Source organism: Schistocerca cancellata, chromosome 5 (assembly GCF_023864275.1).
Source record: "Schistocerca cancellata isolate TAMUIC-IGC-003103 chromosome 5, iqSchCanc2.1, whole genome shotgun sequence".
NCBI lineage: Eukaryota > Metazoa > Arthropoda > Insecta > Orthoptera > Acrididae > Schistocerca > Schistocerca cancellata.
In genome coordinates, this window is record NC_064630.1 from 363,673,701 (window position 1) to 363,696,980 (window position 23,280).

The 23,280-nt window shown below is 43.8% G+C and overlaps 1 protein-coding gene across 1 annotated transcript in view; it reads left to right on the forward strand.

Moving 5' to 3' along the window:
* Positions 1–23,280, forward strand: part of LOC126188534 (facilitated trehalose transporter Tret1-like) — a 52,154-nt gene that overhangs the window by 15,032 nt on the left and 13,842 nt on the right. The window contains exon 2 of the mRNA XM_049930135.1: positions 20,103–20,504. Within this exon, the coding sequence (XP_049786092.1) occupies positions 20,163–20,504 (342 nt within the window). The 5' untranslated portion in view covers positions 20,103–20,162. The remainder of the gene's footprint in view (positions 1–20,102; positions 20,505–23,280) is intronic.

Consider the following 23,280-nt stretch of genomic DNA (forward strand, 5'->3'; position numbering starts at 1 on the left):
AGTACGAAATGGTTTGGGAGAAATAGTGGGGAACTCAGAACAAGTTGGGTAGTAAATGGCACTAGTAGATGAATCTCTAATAATACAAATACAAATAAGAGCAGTATGGGGTGTAGTAATTATAGTAATTACGAGGGAGACTAAAGGTTGCTCCAATTGGAGTTTGCAATTAGGCAAAATCTACAAAAGGGCCATCAGTAAATCAGATTAATCCAGCATTATATGTAATAGAAGCCGTAAGAGAATGTGAAAAGAAAGAACAACCAAAGAAAAATATTTCTGTGATGAAAGTCAACCTGATCTATGCAAAATTACGAACAAACTGACGAAACAGAGGTGTTAGCTAGCTATGACCCCATGAAAAAGTGTAAATTAATAGACAAAATTTAACAATGGAAGTGCCTTGCTTCTGGTTAGATAAAGAAAATAAATAACAGCTAATTAAACAGGAACTGGGAGACAGTAGTAGCGTCAGAATTATTAGTAGTATTAATGGGAAGGAGGGAAATTTAGTGGCAGATGCAAAAGAGATATTTGACTTCATGAAATTTATTGAGTAAAAAAATGGTAAGTGATGTAAATTAATAACGTAAATGAGACAAAGAAACAGAAGAAAGGGAGGAAGTAAATGAAATGGGAAAGTACATAATGTGCCACTAAGTATAACTGGAAAATAAGTTAGATAATCAAAAAGGTAGTTCTTCTAGAGACGAAATTAATGTAAATTTGTTACATTGGAAAGGTACAATATTGAATAATATAAAAATATGGTATCCTACAATTCTATTCAATACACTATGAATTCCATTTAGTACTGGGTACAAGAATTTGGTGCCCATGGAATGATAAAACTGATTTCAGTACAGAAAGATTTATGTATTTACTTTTTTTTGTAATGAAAAGTTCAATGCCGTCAACTTTCTGAAAAAAAGTTGAATGTAGATCTACATAGTGCATTGAACATGCCTTTGGGATATTTAATGACAAAAGCTGACATAAGTAATTCTGAAGAGGGTACAATGCAAGCTGGAGTAAAAGAGAAAATGATATACATTGAAGGTATATCAAGTAATGAAAGGCAAGATTCAGTAAAATTTTTTGATGCAAAGAAGATCTTTGTTTGATTAAAAACCAGGTTTAGTCAAAGATTTTGAATATATGTTGGAATTACAGAATCATGAACCTTTTTCCATTAGACCATATGTTGTCCCTTTCCCTAAGAAAGATTCTGTGAAGAAGGTAATAGAAAAAAATTCTAGAATGGGATATAATTGATGAATATAATAGCTGTTACGACAACTGATCTGTAGTAGTAGGCAAAAGGAATATGTGTGTATGGGGTGGGGATCTGAGGTCTGTTAGATGCCAGAACATTAAATGAAGTGGTAAAAAAGAAAGTGACAGATGTACCAGTGTTGATGAAGTCTTGCAAAAATCTCATGGTTCTAAATGTCTCAAGTGTCTCAAATGTACCAAACAAGACTCTTGGGATAATGAACATATACAGGTAAGGGCTGCACAGATGCTCGCAGGGTTATTCGACCCTTGGGAGAGGGTCACAGAGATAATGAAGGAAGTGGTGTCAAATTAATATGCTGTGATTAATGAAAAAACTGAGCCGCAAAGAAATACAAAACTCTTCAGGAATAAAAAAAATTGGTAATCCCTGTTAAACAGCTAATAAATGATTTTGCAGAAAGGTTTAATTAAAAACGAAACTAAAATTTTCAAAAATTATTTGTAACTGTATGCCAGGTGTTTGTCCTAAGAGACCTAGTGCGTATTTTCACAAGTGCTTCGGCAGATATTTGCAGTTTACTTCTTGTATTGTGTAGCTGGGTCAGCCCTAACTAATAATACCCACTGACGTCCTGTGCCAGTGCAGTAAAGTGGGCTAAATAACTTCCAGGCTGCACCAGCTACATTTACCCACCTTCATATCAACTTGGTCCGCCCTCTTTCTCCTTCAGATGGACATGGATACTCCTTCGCGGCCATTGACAGCTCATTCTCAGCGTCAAGTAGAGGGGATCACGCCATGGAAATTCAATAACTGGCACATCCTTGAAGTATCCACTAAAAACGTCAAACCGGCGGGGATTTTAGCATCAATGGTGCCGGATCCCTCGCCAGCACGTCACACCACAAGCTGCCCAGAGTCACCGGATTGTACTTACAGACACCAACGAACCCTGCCTAACAACTTGTGGACACGCAAGCGACAATCTACCAAAACAAGAGCCGGTCCCAGAATCAAGTCTAACTACCAAGACGTACCGGGTATTCCACACTGTAGGAAAGGTGAGGGGGGGGGGGGGTGTTGGGGGGGGGGGGGGGACGGAGCGTTGGGGGGAGAGGAGGGGTGAGGAGCGAACACTATGTGGCAGTGATAAAATGTTTATACTTGTGTGTTGTGAGAATATAGACGTACATGTGAACTCCCTAACATGCTTAGATTTGTTAGTATTTTCTGCAATAATTTTAAGTCGAGTGTGACTCCTTCCAGTTTCTTTATTGAAAGTTCTTATATTCGTTTGCGGAAAAAAAGGTAATGCTGTACATTCAAATGTTGTGTGCAGTTACTTACTTGAGTAAACTAAGAGACTAAAAACTGGTAATACAACTCGTACATCAGAGTACAATGCAGTGCCTCATCTCGTTAACAGATAAATGATAGATTTTTTAGCGTTTCCAACAAACAGAATTTTTGCATACGTTGGGTCACTTGTTGCGTGAGAAATTAGATTGTGATACACCACAACGGTCATTACCAAACTCGCTATCGTAAATATTATCTGTCAGACGAAATCTAATCTACTCTGAAGAGATCATGTACCACTCTGGCTGAAAGGTGTTATCTGATGGACTTCAGGCATTGAAAACAAATCACATCACTGGGAGCCTTCGTGCGAGGTGTGTCACCCATCATCTACATCAACAAACAGGGTGACAAGTCTTGAACTATATTGAATAAACGTAAGTTAGTTACAAACTATGTCGTGCAAATTCTTTCTTCAACACGTAAAGGTCACTACAGGTATTCGGATTTAGGTTACGGCATGTTCGATATGCCTGCCATCATTGGCGATGGTGTGGCCAAACGAATTGCGAAATTCTGTATGACCCTCTGAAGTGTCAAAAAATCGATGCTGTCAATGACTTCCTGAATGGCTGTTTTCGGCTAAGCAATGATTTTGGTGTTATTGCTGTACACCTTTCTTTAACATAGATCCACAAAAAAGAGTCGCTTGTGTTCAGAGCCGGAGAATATAGCGGCCAATCGAGTCCATGCCTGTGGCCTCTGGGTACCCCAGAGCCAGAATGCAGTCCCCAAAGCGCTCCTCCCGGACACCAAACACTCTACTGTATCGATGGAGGCTAGCGCTCTCTTGCATGAACCACATATTGTCGAAATCAGGGTCACTTTGGAAAAGTGGGGATGAAATAATCTTCCAAAACGTTCACGTACCGTCCGGTAGTCACCGTGCCACCAAGGAATATCGCACCAATTCTCCCCTCCCCCCTTAGGCATATTGCTCACGCTCCATGTTCCGATTTCTGATAACTGTATTCACTTTCTCATTATTCATTATCTGATATACAATGACATTAATCTTCCATAATCTATGCAGGAAATACTTAATCTTCGCCACCGCACTGAATTGTTCACGAAAGAATCTGGAGGTACTTTGCTTCTTATAAGATGGTATGAGACAATTTCTGAGTTCCTCGTATGTCAGTGCATTCCTTGAATCCTCATGGAACCTAACATATGTCTTTGCCTTAACTCTAAAGAACAATTTTCTCATCTGTAACAACAGCTCATATGTCCAGAAACCAGCTTTACAGCTGACAACCGATCATCTACAAAAGCTAGCACAAGCCGCATCTTTTCTTACAGATTTAAACTGCTTAAAGAATTCTGTATTATCTGCTTTCAATCTATCTACAAACGCTAGCACATGCCCCGTTGCTTTACTCAAAAAGGGACTAACCGGACTAGCGGCAGCTGAATCTAATGTGGGAAAAGTCCAACTGGGCGAAGCCCCATCTTCTCTTACAAATTTAAAGAATTCTGTATTATCTGCTTTCAATCTAGCTACTTACTCTAACAAAAATGGCACGGCTTCTTGCGAGATAACCCCCAATGTTTTCGACTCAAACGCTGCGTGACATATATCAAGTAAACAAAAATACAAGGAAGAAAACAAAATGAAAAAAAAATATATGTAGCTCACTGTGACGCCAAAAAATTGATTTGAGTCGTTACCTTTAATCATCAGCTATCTGGATTCACTGTACTGCCTAGCGTAGTGGACATATCCGTGACACATGCCTCACATTATTGGGGCTGATTCGATAGAAAGCACGCTGTGGCCCAACGAGTTACCCGACATGCACCTCATTTGGCACAGGCCTCTGGTATTCCCATAAAATCGACAGAAGTCTTAACAGTTATCTGGCCTTACAAACTTCACGCACAAATCGCCATGATCACAATTGTTAATAAAACAAAGCAGTAGAGAGAGAGAAACAGACAACAGTCACTCCACTCACCATTCAGTGATAACGATCCTGCCCATTGTGGGTGTTGTCATCCTCCCTAATACGGTTGGTCCCTTCTCACTGCGGTTGGCAGAAACCATTTCTGCCACCAGTTGGACAGGTTAATGGAGCCAGGAAGATGATGGTAAGTCATAGGTACAGCTATTTCATATATTCACATATTCCACACATAAATATTTCATGGTGTTGCTAGGTGGTTGTCAGCAGCCCCACACATGCACCTGTCTTAGCCCACAAGCAGCCTTTTGTCACACTCAGCATATGCCATTGCCTCATCCAGCAGGCAGAAGCTGAGCCAATGTTACCTTTTCAGCACCCTTCTAGTGTAGTACCACATCTGCTCCCAGACACTCAGATGGCATGCCACTGTGCTGGACTCCATAAACCCTCTTTTGTTAGCTGTGAAACTGCGTATTCAGATTGGAGACACTTGAGCACACATAGATAAACCATGGACCTCTTAGCAGAGCAACAGCAAAAGGAGCTTCCACTGACAGAGTGTGCCCACGCAAGGCAAGCGAGCAGAAGTAGTGTATGCCAGCACAAGAAAAGCCAGCGACAATAGAGTATGCCTGCACAAAGCAAACGACGGCACTACACATAGTCAGGCCGATGTAGGTACACTAATACTCGCAGAAGTCAGCCAACAGATGATTCCCCAGTCGGACAGCACCAGTTGAAATTCCAATCTGGCATCTGGTTTAGGCACAGACAGTAGTTCCGTGGCTAGGGACTGCAGTATTTGGTAGGGGCAGCTAGATGACCCAAGTGAAAACAGGGTGACAGGTATAAAGCATATCTCGAAGATGGTAGTAGGTAGTGACTGTATCCGCTTGTCTAAAACGGGAGGTATTACTGTCGGCTTGGCCTGTCAGTGTTTTGAGAGGACATCATCTTCCATCATGTAGGCTACAACACAGCCGCGGTTAGAGTATCACTCGTGTGGTAATTGTGTCACCATCGGCAGTGGCTGGTTTCCATCTTTCCCCTGCATCGGCAGTAGTCCATGCTGCAGCATCGAGGCACGAATGAGTGGTAACTTCACCTACCATACGGCCTGGGCGTCGATTCCTGTGGTGTCAACGCAGTCAACATGTAGTTTCTTGTGACTGAACACCTAGCTGCCTCCAATCTATATGACTCTCTTATGCTTTTTACGCCACCCTACTTTGTCGTTAACTGCTAAGTCAGTTATGGATCTCCACTGCCATGTCGAGAGAGGCCATCGCTCAGCAATATGATCAAAGAAGTATACACTAATTGACCGCTCTTGGATCACAACCCCATAATTTTAACAAGTGTGTTATGCCTTGACTGTAGTGTCTGCCACTGGACGTTGATGACCTTCTCCATGGCCAAGTAACGAACCAGTGACGAAATGCAAAGGCCACCTTGCAATTTCTTCACCTTTTCTCTTAATCCCCCAAGAGTCCAATAAACTATGCTACCCCCTATTAGAGTACAAGTGCGCTTTCTATTTGCGATAAACTTAAGGGCGGGTGCCTCAGCATGCCCTTCTACTCTCCCGATTTCTGCTATGACACAACATGCATGATCTGCTGCACATGCAACCTACTTGGACATTTCCCTGAAATTCCATCTCTTAATAATTCCATTTGTTATTAATCCACTGATGATTTTGCCTCTTGCAATAAGTTCTACGAGTTTCTCTCGTCTCATTTGGATGCCCTTTGATATATGGTTCACCTCATCAATTTTCAGCAACACTTCATTGATAACCACATCTCCTCTGCTGATCTTCGATAGCCTACATTACTGCCAGATGTCTAGGCTAGTTTCCCTCCCCCCTTTTGTTGTACTGTTTTCCGAACCATGCACCCAAATATGTCCACGATCCAGACAAATTGCTTTCAAGAGTTGTTTCCTATTTTACAGACATGTTCATACTGGCGAGTAAATTTTTTCTTCAATTAAATACAATTTTAGCTCGTGTATTCTGCTTCCAAATTGTGTTCAGCTCCCCACAGCATTAAGGAAGAAATAATTTCTGTCTCTGGTAGAAGGTAACTCATAAGTATCGCAGATGGTTCAGGAGAATACTACCTGAAAACATCAAGTCCTATAGAAAACGGCACATATCAGTGGACAGAGCACCTCTCCAAGTTTAGATTCTCAATATGTGCGGGGTTGTATTCGCTCTACGGGGTAGGTGTATCAGAACATGAAGACTAATCATTTCAAGCCTACAGATAGGCAAACTAGTGAAGAGATTTCCAAACTGGGCTGCTGCGGCCCATTACCAGGCAGTTCTTGTCATCGATTTCAATTAATTGCATACAAGTGTTTATGTTTGCCGTATCACCAACGGTACCCATACTGAGGACTTTTTTCACTAAAAATGTGGAGAGATGTCCTATCCACTGAATGTGTCCATTTTCTGTACGCCTTGCAGTTTTCACGCCATAGTCTTGTGCAGTTCTGAAAATACTTACCGATAACTCTGAGTAAAGTGGCACCTCCCAACTTGTAGGTCGTGACAAAGTTAATTAGTTACTTAGTAATATAGTTGGTTACATGTTCCATGTACCATTTTGCACGATAGATAATAGTGATGTAGAACTAGTCATTTTACATTCACTTGACAATTTAATTTTACGTAGGATTCTATTCTGAACATTTCTAAGTTTTATATATATATTAAAATAGAAAAAAAAGGTATGTAGATGTGAATTAGTAATTTCTATCCAAGATCTTTTACACATTATAATTCTATGGAATAGAAGGAGATGTCCAGGAGAAACTTCCTCAGTTTGTTTCAGGCTTTACTTTGTTTTCTGTTACACAGTTAAATCACTGAGTTAGTGATCCAATATTTTTGTTGTTGCATTGTGCAAAACAAAACCTTAAGTGGAGTAATGGATGTCATTTTTTTCTTCTGGTATTTCATTTACTTATATCATTATTCCTTTTGAACTGCAGTGGATTATTTAGAACAATATACTGTGAAGCAGTAGTCAGAATGCTCATCTCTTTAAATAGACGTCTGAAAGATGATCGTGGGTGAGCACCACATATTACTCTTACAGTATGATTTCGCACAATGAAGACTTTCTTTAGTGAAGATGAGTTACCCCAGAGCATTATTCCATATGACATTACTTAATGAAAATATGGGAAATAGGTCATCATACTGATTTGTCTCTCCCAAGAATTTGCAATCATTCTTAGTGCAAATGTGACTGAATGGAGCTGTTTTAGGAGTTCCAAAATGTGATTTTTTCAGTTTAAGTTCTCATCAATGTGGACACTTAAGAATTTGAAGTTCCCAGCATATTTATTATTTCCACACCATGCGTTACACTTATCACTGGTGTAGTACACTTACACTATGTGATTAAAAGTATTCGGACACCTGACTGAAAATGACTTACAAGTTCCTGGCGCCCTCCACTGGCGATGCTGCAATTCAATATGGTGTTGGCCTACTCTTAGCCTTGATGACAGCTTCCACTCTCGCCGGCATACGTTCAGTCAGGCGCTGTTCACGGGGTGCTGTACTGAGGAGAGGTATCGTTGTCGGTCGGTGAGGCCTGGCACGAAGTCTGTGCTCCAAAATATCCCAAAGGTGTTCTGTAGGATTCAACTCAGGACTCTGTGCACGCCAGTCCATTACAGGGATGTCATTGTCATGTAACCACTCCGCCATAGACTGTGCGCTTTAAACAGATGCTCGATCGTGTTGAAAGATGCAATCACCATCCCCAAATTGCTCTTAAACAGTTGGAAGCAAGAAGGTGCTTAAAACAACAGTGTAGGCCTGTGCTGTGATAGTGCCACGCAAAACAACAAGGGGTCCAAGCTCCCTCAATGGAAAACACGACCACACCCTAACACCACTGGTTCGGAATTTTACTTTTGGCGCTACACACGCTGCCGGCCGAAGTGGCCGTGCGGTTCTACGCACTACAGTCTGGAACCGCGTGACCGCTACGGTCGCAGGTTCGAATCCTGCCTTGGGCATGGCTGTGTGTGATGTCCTTAGGTTAGTTAGGTTTAAGTAGTTCTAAGTTCTAGGGGACTGATGACCTCAGAAGTTAAATCTCATAGAGCTCAGAGCCATTTGAACCATTTTGAACTACACACGCTGCCGGATGACGTTCACCGAGCATTCGCCATACCTATACCCTGCCATCTGATCGTCACGTTATGTACCGTGATTTGTCACTTCACACAACGTGTTTCCACTGTTCAGTGGTCCAAGGTGTCCGAATACTTTTCATTACATAGTGCAGATGTGTGGAACGGAATGTGTTGCGTCTTTTATAACTGAGGTTGAGACCATTCACAGACAACAAGTCAATAATACTTCTAAGGACTATGTTTGCCGGCCGTGGTGGCCGTGCGGTTGTAGGCGCTTCTGTCTGGAACTGCGCGACCGCAACGGTCGCTGGTTCGAATCCTGCCTCGGGCATGGATGTATGTGATGACCTTAGATTAGTTAGGTTTAAGTAGTAGTTCTAAGTTCTAGGCGACTGATGACCTCAGATGTTAAGTCCCATAGTGCTCAGAGTCATTTGAACCTTTGAACTATGTTTACTATTCCTTCTGTTTCTGTATGATTTGATTGACTACAATAGTCACATCATCTGCTGAAGGAACTAATTGTGTTTGTTGTATATTTATTATACGGAAGATGTTTTACATACATGAGGAACAATAGAGGACCTAAGATTGAACCTTGGGGAACCGCATACGTAATTCCTCCCTAGTCAGAATTATGTCCCAGGAGCACACTGGTTGAATTGTTAGTGCTCATTTGGTTAGATATGGTATTATCCAGTGGTTGGGTGTGTACAATTAAAATACCGTTTTATGACAGTGAGAGCATGGAGATGTGATTTGTGAACGCTTTTGGTAGTGTCGCTGGCGTACCTCAATGCCGGCATGTTTTTCGGCTGGAGTTCGCCGATTATCCCGGAGCTGCAGAAGAACACGTCGCACATCCCCATCACGGAGGACCAGGGCTCGTGGCTGGCGTCCGTGGGCCTGCTCGCCTCGGTGCCGCCCACTCTGCTGCTCGGCGTGTTCGTGGAGACTGTTGGCCGCCGATGGGCGTTGCTGTTCGCTGCCGTACCCCTGCTGACCTTCGCTGTGTGGCAGCGGTTCGCCACCACCTTCGGGGAACTGCTCGCCACCATCGTGGTGGGCAGCGTCAGCACGAGCATCATCTTACCTGTGAGTGCTCAGCAGTCTGCTAGTGTCTTTCGTGATGCCACATTCTCAAGGAGTGGCGACATAAATGTTTTATTCTGTATTTACTATTTCTTTCCTCTTGTTCGGCCATTTGTGGACCACGTTCTTTCAGGCCAGTTTCTTTTCTTCCGCTCTTTGTCCCTGTCCAACATTCTTTCACTCTCATACTTTGCAGCGCTCTTCGCTTTTCTGGAGATGGTGGTTTTGCTCTGGGTTCAATTCTCTCCTGGGCATCTAAATGGTTCAAATGGCTCTGAGCACTATGGGACTTAACACCTATGGTCATCAGTCCCCTAGAACTTAGAACTACTTAAACCTAACTAACCTAAGGACAGCACACAACACCCAGCCACCACGAGGCAGAGAAAATCCCTGACCCCGCCGGGAATCGAACCCGGGAACCCGGGCGTGGGAAGCGAGAACGCTACCGCACGACCACGAGATCCTGGGCATCTAAACAAGCCTTAATATCAGATTTGGAAGTCATCCTGCATTTTCGTTCTTTCCATGTCTTTTGTACCTCTTGGATACAATGTCTTCAGGTTCTCTTCTACTCAAGGAATTGCATTATCTCATATGTCAACCTCTCCTGCTCTATTCTAATAGTATAATGAGGTGACAAAAGTAATGGTATACCAATATTCACGTATACAGACGGCGGTAGCATCGTGTACACAAGGTATAAAATGGCAGTGCACTGGCAAAGCAATCATTTGTACTCAGGTGGTTCACGTAAAAAGGTTTCCGACGATATTAAGGCTGCACGATGGAAATTAACTGACTTTGAATGTGGAACAGCTGGAGCTAGACGCATGAGACTTTCTGCAGAAATCCATTACTCCGAGATCCACAGTGTCGGGAGGGTGCCATGTACCAAGAATACCACATTTCAGGCATTACCTCTCACCAAGGACAATGCAATGGCCGACGGCCTTCACTTAACGATTGAAAGCATCGGGTTTTCTGTAGAGTTGTCAGTGCTAACACATAAGCAACATTAAGTGAAATAACAGCAGAAATCCATGTCCGACAAACGTGCCAGTTTGGACAGTGCGGCGAAATTTGGCATTAATGGGCTACGGCAGAAGATCACAGTCGTGGGAGCCTTTGCTAACAGCACAACATCGCCAGCAGTGCCTCTTCTGGGTCCGTGACCATACCGGTTTTAACCTTTTCTTTTTGGAGTCCGCAATCTTCTAACAGGTTTTATTCGGTCCGCCACGAATTCCTCTCCTTTGCCAACCTCTTCATCTCAGAGTTGCACCCGCAATCTACGGCTTCAATTATTTCCTGGATGAATTCCAATCTCTGTCTTCCTCTACAGTTTTTGCCCTCTTCAGCTCCCTATAGCACCATGGCAATCATTCCCTCATGTCTTAAGAGATGTCCTATCATAGTGTCCCTTCTTCTCAGAGTTTTCCATATACTCCTTTCCTCTCCGATTCTGCGCGATTCCTTACCTTATCGGTCCACTTAATTTTCAGCATTCGTCTGTAGCATCACATTTCAAATGCTTCAGTTCTGTTCTGTTTCGGTTTTACCACAGTCCATGTTTCACTTCTATACAATGTTGTGCTCCAACCGTACATTCGCAGAAACTTATTCCTCAAATTAAGGCCTATGTTTGATAGTAGTAGACTTCTCTTGGCTAAGAATACCCTTTTGGCCAACGCTAGTCTGCTTCTGGTGTTCTCCTTGCTCCGTCCGTCATGGTTATTTTGCTGCTTAGGTAGCATAATTCCTTAACTTCATCTACTTCGTAACTCTCTGTTTTTCCTACCCTAAACAAAAATTGATCGTAATCTAGCAGATCCTCTATCTTTTTTTACATTCTTCTGCATATTAGTCTTGTTGCATGAGCTGTTAGCTGTGTGAAAATTCTCGCACTTGTGATCTCTTGTAGTGTTTGGAATTGTATGGACGATATTTTGTCGCAAGTCAGATGGTGTGTCCCCAGGCTAATACATTCTATACACCAATATCAATAGTTGTTTTGTTGCAACTTCCCCCAATGACTTCAGAATTTCTGATGGAATTTTATCTATCCCTTCTGCTATATTTGATCTTAAGTCCTCGAAAACTCTCTTAAATTCTGATTTTAGTACTGGATCTTCTATCTCTTCTAAATCGACTCCTGGTTCTTCTTCTATCACCTCAGACAAATCTTACCCCCTCAGAGAGCCCTTCAATGTACTGTTTCCATCTGTCCGCTTTCTCCTAAGCATTTAACACGGAACTGCCGTAGCATTTTAATGTTACCATCCAACCTTTTAATTTCACCTAAGCTTATTTTGACTTTCCTGTAAGCTGAGTCAGTCCTTCCGACAATCATTTCTTTTTAGATTTCTTCACATTTTGCTTGCAGTCATTTCGTTCTAGCTTCCCTGCACCTCCTATTTATTCCATTCGTTAGCGACTTGTATTTCTGTAGTCCTGAATTTCCCTGAACATTTTTGTACTTCCTTCTTTCGTCGATCAACTGTAGTATTTCTTCTATTACCCATGGTTTCTTCGCAGTTACCATATTGTACCTATGTTTTCTTTTCCAACTTCCGTGATTGCTCTATTTAGAGACGTCCATTCTTTTTCAACTCTACTGCCTAGTGAGCTATTCCTTATTTTCCGTAATCCACTTCTTTGCGTGCTGATTCTTCCTGACTAGTCTCTTCGACTTCAGCCTACTCTTCATCACTATTTCATTGTACTCTGAGTCTATATCTGCTCCTGGGTACGCCTTACAATTCAGTATCTGATTTTGGAATCTCTGTCACAACGCGAGGTAGCGGCGAGGTCGTAGGCGCCTTGCCACGGTTCGCGTCGCTCCCTCCGTCTGCGGTTCGAGTCCTCCCTTGGGCATGGGTGTGTGTGTTGTCCTTAGCGTAAGTTAGTTTCAGTTAGATTAAGTAGTGTGTAGGCCTAGGGACCGATGAGCTCAGGAGTTTGTTTCCATTGGAAATTATCACCAATTGCCAGTTTCCAGTCTTTATCTGACCATGATGTAATCTAACGGAAATCTGCCCGTATCACGTGGCCTTGTCCAAGTATAGTTCCTCCTATTGTGATAGTTGTGCAGCGTATTCACTATTACTAGCTGAAATTTATTACAGAACTCAGTCATTCTCCTCTCTCACACCTTGTCCCAAGACCATATTGTCCTGTAACCATTTCTTCTACTCGTTCCTCTACAAATTCATTCCTCTCTCCCGTGACTATTAGATTTTCATCTCCATTTACATACTATATTATCCTTTCAATATTCTCATACACTTTCTCTATCTCTTCATCTTCAGTTTGCGACATCGGCATGTATACCTCAACTTCCGTTTTCAGTGTTGGTTTGCTGTCAATTCTGATAAGAACACCGAGCGAGGTGGCGCAGTTGTTAACACAATGTACTCACATTCGGGAGGACGACGGTCCAACCGTCCTCCTTTAGATTTTCCATGATTTGCTCAAATCGAGTCAGGCAAATGCTGGGATGGTTTCTTTGAAAGGGCACTGCCAACTTCCTTCTCCATCCTCCCCTAATCCAATGGGATCGATGACCTCCCTCTTTAGTTCCCTTTTTCACAAATGAACCAACCTACCGATCTGATGAGAACAACACTATAACTGAACTGTTGACAGTAACACACTCTCTGTTCTACCTCCCTATTCATAAAGAATCCTGCTCCCTTTATACCATTTTCTGCTGCTGTTGATATTACCCTATTCTTGTCTGGCCAGAAATCCTTGTCACGGTCATCAGTCCCCTAGAACTTAGAACTACTTAAACCTAACTAACCTAAGGACATCACACAACACCCAGTCTTTTTCCATTTCACTTCACTGACCACTCCTATATCTAATTGAGCCTCTGCATTTCCCTTTTCCGATTTTCTAGTTTCCCTAGCACTTTCAGACTTCTCAAATTTCCGGCCTCGATTCGTAGATCTTTATCCTTTTGTTGGTTATTTAATCTTTTTCTCATAGTGGCCTCACTTTTGTCAGTCCCCTGCTGGAGATCCCTTTGTTGTTATTTAACCTTTTTCTCATAGTGACCTTACTTTTGTCAGTCCCCTCCTGGAGATCCGAGTGGGGGACTACTCCGTGATCTTTCATGTAGACATCATCATTAATGTAGAGATCATTTTTTCAGTTACTGGCCTCATGTCCTGTGAATACACGTTATGTGTCTTTAATGCTCTGCTTTTCATTACTTTCTGCATCCTCATGCCGTTGGTTATTGCTGATTGTTTCGTGTTTAGGGACAGTTGTCCACTCCAAGGACAAGTGAGTGCCCTGAATCTCTGTCTGCTCCTCCGCCCTCTTTGACAAGTCGGTTGCCGGAATGAGGGTGATTTCTTTTGCCGGAAGTCTTCGGCCGCCAATGCTGATTATTAATCAAAATTTATGCGGCGGCTGGTTTCCAATCCGGGACAGAGGATATTTTGATTATTAATCCGACACGCTATGCCTAAACGACGGGTAGACCAGTACACTTCTAAGCCACCTAACTTTGTCGTTCCTCTAAGTACCCTTCCCCAGATCAGGTTTTTCAACCGTAGTGAACGTTATTGCTTCAGTTGAAGACATTCTGCGCCACCTGCCATGATGCCCCAAAGAGGGAGATGTAAACAGCGGATAAATAATTAAAAAGTAGCACTTTACTTTGCGTTCGGCATCTACATCAACTTGTAAACTTGGGATATTTCCTTGACGGATTATCTTACAACAACTATCATACTGCCTGATTCTGTGACTGAACTGTCTATGGAGTATCTGTCTACATTCAGTTCACCTACCTTAACTGTGGACTGTGTTCCGTACGCTACATTAACGGTTCGAACGTGTGTAATGCTGCTGTCGATACGATAGTTAACGGTCTTCTGCTTATACAACATTTTGTGTAATTTCAAACTTGTTAGTAAGTAGGGAGATGTTGCAGACACTACAGAAACAGCAACTGAATGTAAAGATATAAGAAACAGTGAAGTATTTCTATTAACTGCATGTCGCATGAAGCAATCCTGGTCGTAAGTTTCTTTGTGGACCGCATGACTGTTAGGATAGAGGATAACTGCCTGCGCATAACATGATAAATCGTCTCCGGCAGTTCTGCTACCCCTTCATATTGTCGGCCAGTATTCGCAGAATTTGGCCGCAGACAATCTGGTGTCCAGCAAGATTAGCCGGATCTGTATTACATGTAACTCCCTGTTCACTGTATTGGTTAATAATCTTGCATAATCCAATATTTCCACCGTAGACCTCGGACCATCCTGGTGTTGTTCAATCCTCCTTTCTCTGGATTTTTTAGCCTGGGTGATCTGCCATTCCGTTCGAGCTTATTACCCTCCATTAAGCTCTTCAACTGCACAAGTCACTTAGTTCCTGTAAGTCATCTGTGTTCACGGTCAAAAGTACACTCCTGGAAATGGAAAAAAGAACACATTGACACCGGTGTGTCAGACCCACCATACTTGCTCCGGACACTGCGAGAGGGCTGTACAAGCAATGATCACACGCACGGCCCAGCGGACACACCAGGAACCGCGGTGTTGGCCGTCGAATGGCGCTAGCTGTGCAGCATTTGTGCACCGCCGCCGTCAGTGTCAGCCAGTTTGCCGTGGCATACGGAGCTCCATCGCAGTCTTTAACACTGGTAGCATGCCGCGACAGCGTGGACGTGAACCGTATGTGCAGTTGACGGACTTTGAGCGAGGGCGTATAGTGGGCATGCGGGAGGCCGGGTGGACGTACCGCCGAATTGCTCAACACGTGGGGCGTGAGGTCTCCACAGTACATCGATGTTGTCGCCAGTGGTCGGCGGAAGGTGCACGTGCCCGTCGACCTGGGACCGGACCGCAGCGACGCACGGATGCACGCCAAGACCGTAGGATCCTACGCAGTGCCGTAGGGGACCGCACCGCCACTTCCCAGCAAATTAGGGACACTGTTGCTCCTGGGGTATCGGCGAGGACCATTCGCAACCGTCTCCATGAAGCTGGGCGACGGTCCCGCACACCGTTAGGCCGTCTTCCGCTCACGCCCCAACATCGTGCAGCCCGCCTCCAGTGGTGTCGTGAGAGGCGTGAATGGAGGGACGAATGGAGACGTGTCGTCTTCAGCGATGAGAGTCGCTTCTGCCTTGGTGCCAATGATGGTCGTATGCGTGTTAGGCGCCGTGCAGGTGAGCGCCACAATCAGGACTGCATACGACCGAGGCACACAGGGCCAACACCCGGCATCATGATGTGGGGAGCGATCTCCTACACTGGCCGTACACCACTGGTGATCGTCGAGGGGACACTGAATAGTGCACGGTACATCCAAACCGTCATCGAACCCATCGTTCTACCATTCCTAGACCGGCAAGGGAACTTGCTGTTCCAACAGGACAATGCACGTCCGCATGTATCCCGTGCCACCCAACGTGCTCTAGAAGGTGTAAGTCAACTACCCTGGCCAGCAAGATCTCCGGATCTGTCCCCCATTGAGCATGTTTGGGACTGGAGAAGCGTCGTCTCACGCGGTCTGCACGTCCAGCACGAACGCTGGTCCAACTGAGGCGCCAGGTGGAAATGGCATGGCAAGCCGTTCCACAGGACTACATCCAGCATCTCTACGATCGTCTCCATGGGAGAATAGCAGCCTGCATTGCTGCGAAAGGTGGATATACACTGTACTAGTGCCGACATTGTGCATGCTCTGTTGCCTGTGTCTATGTGCCTGTGGTTCTGTCAGTGTGGTCATGTGATGTATCTGACCCCAGGAATGTGTCAATAAAGTTTCCCCTTCCTGGGACAATGAATTCACGGTGTTCTAATTTCAATTTCCTGGAGTGTACTTCTGCAATGTTTCTTCTAGTGTCTCACTTTTCCATGTTTCTACTCCCTTTGTTTGTAACCAGAATGTACACAACGATAGCACTTAATATCAATACAGAAAATATTTCCTCTATTACGGACATTCGTTACGGGATTTATTTTTTCCACTGCTGTAGGCACAGCAACACAGGTTTTGGAAATTCTGCACACATCTTTCTAGAGATGTGAGGAGGCATTTCCCTTACAAATGCGTCTAATATCCTGTGTTCGGTTTCCTGCCGAACGATTCTACTTGTTTAGTCATCATCCATAAGTTGATCATTGGTCTTTCATCTCCACCTAGAAAACTGTAGTCAAACTCTTTCTGCTTCGTGACACTGCATTTAATTCTGTGCAGCAGAATCTACAGCTATTTTTCATCCTACAACGTCGTACCTGGTTGTTAATGGATTTTATCAAATGATTCAGCGTTTCCTGTCAAGCGCGACTTGGTCATCAATAACAACTATTCATCTATACATAATCCAAAGTTTTATGCAGACAGTAAGTTATCTGTAAATGCTAGTACATTCTCTTCTGACTTACCTGAAACTTCGTTGCTACGAAAGGTGCCACTGTTTTAATTATTGCCATCCATTGCCCGTATCATATCTTTGACGGCCTCTCAGCAATTTTGCGATAATATAAAACCCATTGCTCTTCTCTGAACTTTTTCGATGTCCTCTGTCAATCCTATTTGCTAAGGATCCCATACCGCACAGACAAGCGTAGTGTTGGCAATCTGGGTAGTTGGCATGTTGCATCCTCTAAGCGTTCTGCCAAAAAGGCGGCCTTTGGTCTGCCTTCCCCACAATATTATCTATGTGATCGTTCCAAATTAAGTTATTTGTAATTGTAATTCCTACGTATTTAGTTGAATTTACACTCTTTAGATGTGGGTGATTTATATTGTAATCGAAATTTAGTGCATACCTGTAAGTGAGATGTGGATGCTTCACACTTTTCATTATTTTGAGCCTATTGTCACATTTTTCACAATACCGATATATTTTATATACCATTTTGCAGTTCGTTTTGATCGTCTGACGACTTTTGAAGATGGTAAATTACAGCATCATCTGCAAACAGTCTAAGAGTGCTGCTCAGATTGTCTCCTAAACCGTTTATGTAGATCACGAGGAGCAGACGGCATATAAAACTTCGTTGGGGAACAACAGATATTACTTCTGTTATACTCGATGACTTTCCATCAGTCATTACGAACTGTCACATTTCCGACAGGAAATCACGGATCCAGTCACACAATTTGATTAGAAGTAGCTTCTGAGGAAGGCTGTCAAATTCATTCTGGAAATCTAAAATTATGGAACTAATTTGACGCCCCTTGTGGACAGCACAACGTGAGAATAAAGAGCTAGTTGAGGTTCACAAGAACGACATTTTTTGAATCCGTTTTAGCCATCCGTCAATAAATTGTTTTCTTCGAGGTAATTCGAAATGTATGAGATCAGTATATGTTGCAAAACCCTACTGCAAATCGACGTCTGTAATACCGCGGTGTCCTTGGAATATTCGTAAGTCCTTTGTTGAATATTGATGCGATCGGAGATTAAGAGATTTACTAAGAGATTTAAGCTGCTTCATTACACCGAGGATATCTACTTCCAAGCTATCCATGTTGGCAGTTCTTGACTCAAACTCTGCAATCTTTAGTTCACCATTTTTGGTGAAGGAATTTCAGAAATCCATAATTAGTAACTCGACTTTCGTGACCCTGACATTGGTAACATTAGCATCGCTATCACGGAATGAAGTTGTTGTGTCTTTCCGCTGATGTACTTTACATACAGCCATAATCTTTTTTGTTTTTTGCCAGATGTCCTTACAGAGTTCCTTTGTGGGAACTGTTAAAAATACCTTGCATTAAAGTTCGTGCTAAAATCGAGTTTCGTGTAAGACTTCCGCAATCTTGGGGATTTTTCCTTTTCTTTTTTGCATACTTCATCATTGCTTCTGCAACAGTGTTCAGGCCTATTTTATGTACCACTTCATTCCTTTACTATTTTATTTGGTATAAATCTACCCACATATGAAAAGAGTTTCTATTAATAATTCTGCCTGGAAACACTAAGCCAGTCTTCTTTCGATCCTCAGTAGCGATAAGTTTTAATAAGTTCCAATGTAGACTGTCGAAAATAGTTACGATTCCAAGAAACATTAAATGTACAGTCATGAAATTTCGGAAATACATTTATCTAGGTAACATGTTTAAGTGATTAAAATTCCAAGATCATACATTACTGAAAAAGCAGAAGAAGTCATTGCAGATGTGAACTGATGATACAGTAATAACCGGTGTAGCATTGCGTTGTACAGGTGCCGCATGCCAGATGTGGGGTGATGTCCCATGCCTATCGCACTTGGTGAATAAAGGAACAATTAATGCTGTTTGTGGACGACGCTGGAATTGTCGACTGATGATATCCAATATGTGCTCGATTAGAGACCGATTTGGTTATCGAGAAGGTCAAGGGAACACGCCAATCCCCTGTAGAACACTTAGGATACAACAGTGGTATCTGGGCGAGTGTTATCCTCTTGGAAAATACCCCCTGGAATGGCAGCCCAACAGGTTGAATCACCGTCTGACGTACAATTTTGCAGTCAGGGTGCGTGGGATAATCGCGAGAATTCTCCTGCTGCCGTACGACATCGCACACCAGACCATAACTCCTGTGTTTCTGGCACGCAGCAGCCGAGGCAGAACTAACTTTCTTCAGAAAACACGCTGCCCTCCAGTGTGCTCTCACTTGACGCCACTGAAGTCGCAAATGGTGGTGTTTTGTGGTCGGTGGAACGTGCGGAACAGGGCGTCTGTCTCGGAGCTGTCCTTGAAGTAACCGATTTGAAACAGTTCGCTGTGTGACTGTGGCGCCAACTGCTCCTCGTATTACTGCTGCAGATGCAGTACGAAGCTAAAGAACCATACGCCGAACACTATAGTCTTTCCTCTCGTTACGTGCCACGTAGCCTGACAGAGCCCGAACTTCTTGCGCACATTCTCTTGACAATCGCTGCCATCAATAATGTACAGTGGCTGCTTTCCTGCCATGTCTTTCTGGAGTATCGAAGAAGGAACACCCGCCTCCTTGTAGCCCTATTACATGACATAGTTCAAAGAGAGCTGTTGATAATGGTCTTGATTAATGTCATCTCACTACGTCCAGTCTCAAAAAGAACTACCGCTGTCGAACGTATAAAGCATACCTGATTTGTGTCCTCATAGTGGCGCTATTGTCACCTCTCTTAAATTTGAGCAGAAATCATGTTTCAGATGTAGCAACATCTACCGACTTTCATTTATGTCGCAAAACTCCTTCTTGCTGTTGCGATTCTCTTTTCGTCAGCATTTCTCCGAAACCACATTAGCTTGTTTTCTATGATGAATGATTCTGGAGCTGTGCGCCTTGAAAAAATGAAGTGACTTGTGGACTATTTTGTGTTTATCCGCAGCTGGGACCCGTTTACTTGGTTGAAATAGCCGAGGACCGCATCAGAGGATTCTTGGTGTCAATGGCTACAACGATGGCGGGACTCGGTTCCCTGCTGATGACCGCTGTTGGGCCAAAACTGTCTTTCTTCACGGTGACCGAAATCATGATGGTCTGGCCGGTCTTGTTTGCGGCCGTCTTCTGGTGGATGCCGGAGAGTCCGTACTTCTTGATGGCGAAGCATCGCAAGGACGAAGCGACCAAGGCGCTGATGAGGCTGCGCGGGAAGAGTTCGGAGGAGGAGGTGCAGGGCGAGCTGGAGGTCATCCAGAGGGGACTGGAGGAGCGCTCGCAAAAGGAGGTCAGCGCCGCAGACGCCTTCCGGGAGCTGCGGAGGAACGCCCGGTCGCGGAGGCTCTTCATGGTGAGTGTTTGATGAGGCGGCTGCTGGCTGGAAAATACTTCAATGTGTTTGGGGTTTACGTCCGAGGAGACTCGTCTCTAATATACGCAGCGACTTTCTAGACTACATCAGTATTTACATCTAGACGATTTCTTTGCCATTCACACTCAGGTCTTTCGCAGAGTGTACACAGAATGACTACCACAACATTTCTCTACCGTTCCACTCCCTAATGGCACTCGGGGCCAATGAACACCAATTCGTACCACACTGCTGACTGTTAACAAAAAGGCGGACCATAAAGAAGAGCGTCTCACATACGTGAATAGCTCGAAGAGTTTTTAAGTAATCACCGTTGTGGCTACCATTAGGCAAGACTAGACGACGAAATTTTGCGGGCGGCGAAAGGAAGGGAAAGTGTCAATACCTTTCGACAGAAAACAACATCCACACCTCATCGGTATCCGAACGTGGATCCATCTCGTAAGAATGATCAGAGTCGAGTCACTTCGATCAGCGTGCCACCGGGGCGGCAAGTGAAAGTTGTAAATGTCCCAACAGAAAATGCAGACAAGACATATTTTATTTAATTAATCGCATAAAAGTGGATGCTCAAGAAGATGAGATTTGTTCCTCTTTCTAAAAATACTTCAATTAAAACAGAAACGAAATAACACCACGATTATCCAGACGACTTATTTGGATGCTTCGCAGTGTCTCCCATAAGTATACTGTAATTTCTAAGTTATGGGAAAATGCCACATTTGGGTGCGCTGGTACATTCAGTTGAGTGATAGTTTAAAATGTTCTGTAAATTCTTCCTATTTCAATTACTTTAGGAAACTTCAGAAACTGAGGATGAAATATAAGAAACGGATGGCATTTGTTGTCATCAATAGTCTTAAAGAAATTGAGGAGAAAGCCTGAAAACTGAGAACCGTTCCCGGAAAATGAGGACGCCTGGTCACCTTAGTTTAATAATGTTTAGAAGTAGTAACACACGAGAGGCGCATTTCTCCACCGTTGGGTGTTTTTGGTGGTGGAGTGAGGGAGGGGGTAGGCGATATTATTGGGGAGACCGATGGTAATAAAAAAAAGTGGGGCGTCATTTTTCATTTCTGTCTAGGCGTGCAGAAAACCTACCAACGACCCTGTAGGTAACAGCACGCATTACGTTGTGATGGACGGCAACTGTTCTGCGGAGACAAAGTTTACAAAATTGTTAAGAATTTCTGCTTACTTGTTGAAGATATTCCGGTGTTTTTGTATTTCTACAGCTTCTCTGGACAAGCGGCTGTTATAGTGCTTCTCTACAGCCAGAACTTCCGTGTTGGTGAATTTTAGTACGTGGTCGGTTTCACTCAGCAAGTGCTCTGCCACGGCCGATTCCTCCACGTGCCCCAACCTGCAATGTTCCTTATCTTCTTTGATCCTGGTGTTGATTGATCGTCCAGTGATTCCGACATAAACTTTTCCACATGTGCATGGTATGCGGTATATTCCCGACACTGCAAGTGGGTCCCTTTTCTCCTTTGCCGATCTAAGACATACTTTGATCTTCCTTTTTGGTTTAAATTTACCATTCAAGTAGAAAAGGACAAAAAACTACCATTTCTAGATGTGCTGCGCACAACGGATGCCGAAAACTTAGGACGTAGTGTGTACCGAAAACCGACACACATGGACCTGTACCTGCACAAACTATCGAACCACCACCCAAGCCAGAAAAGAGGCACTGTTAATACGCTCGTGATGCGAGTAGGACGAATATGTGAGCCACAGCACCTCAGATACGAAATGCAACACCTGGAAACTGTTTTAAGGAGCAACGGGTACTCCACAAATTATATTAGAAGTGTAACAGAGCCAAACACTCGGCGAAGTAAGAAGTCAGAAAAAGAAATGTCGCGTACGGCCTTTCTGCCATACATTCCAAGAGTAACAGGCAGAATCGGCCGTATCTTGCGCAAACACGGCGTAAAGACGATTTTCAAACCAACAAGGAAGATCAAAGAATGTCTTAGATCGTCAAAGGAGAAAAGGGGCCCGCTTGCAATGTCGGGAATGTATCGCATACCATGCACATGCAGAAACGTTTATGCCGGAATGACTGTACGATTAATCAACACCAGGATGAAAGAACATAAGCGACATTGCAGGTTGGGGCACATGGAGAAATCGGCCGTGGCAGAGCACGCGCTGTGTGAGACCGACCACGTAATAAAATTCGCCGACACGGAAATTCTGGCTGTAGAGAAGCACTATCACACCCGCTTGTTCAGAGAAGAAATACACAAACACGAGAACATCTTCATCAACAAATAAGAAAGCCTTAAGGTAAACGGATCCTGGCTTCCCGTACTGCAGCGAACGACCGTTGCAGGTGGCAAGAGGAGAACCGCACTGGAAATGACAGCGGAGAAGCCCTTGGACGTTGGCGAGCCAGGTACATGTAGTCTGCGGCCGCGATCTCGGCTCCAATTCACCACCGACAATGGAGAGTCAAGCTTTCACTATGCCAGACACTCGTTCTGGCTAAACGTCAGTAAAATCATCAGATGAACGTCGGCTGAAGAACCAGAGACAGAAACCAATAGGAAGTTTGTCGTGACAAATTTTGTCAGAAGGGCCCCAGGAAGGGCGCAGCCACGAATCCTCCCGAAACCAGGTAGGTAAGTAGGTAACAGGACAGAATCCACCCCAACTGACACAAAGCGACAGAGCATTGGGTGCGCTAATGACCACAGCTGGCTGCGGCCGCTTCGCAGTTGGCGGCAGATCGTTGTAGAGTGAACAT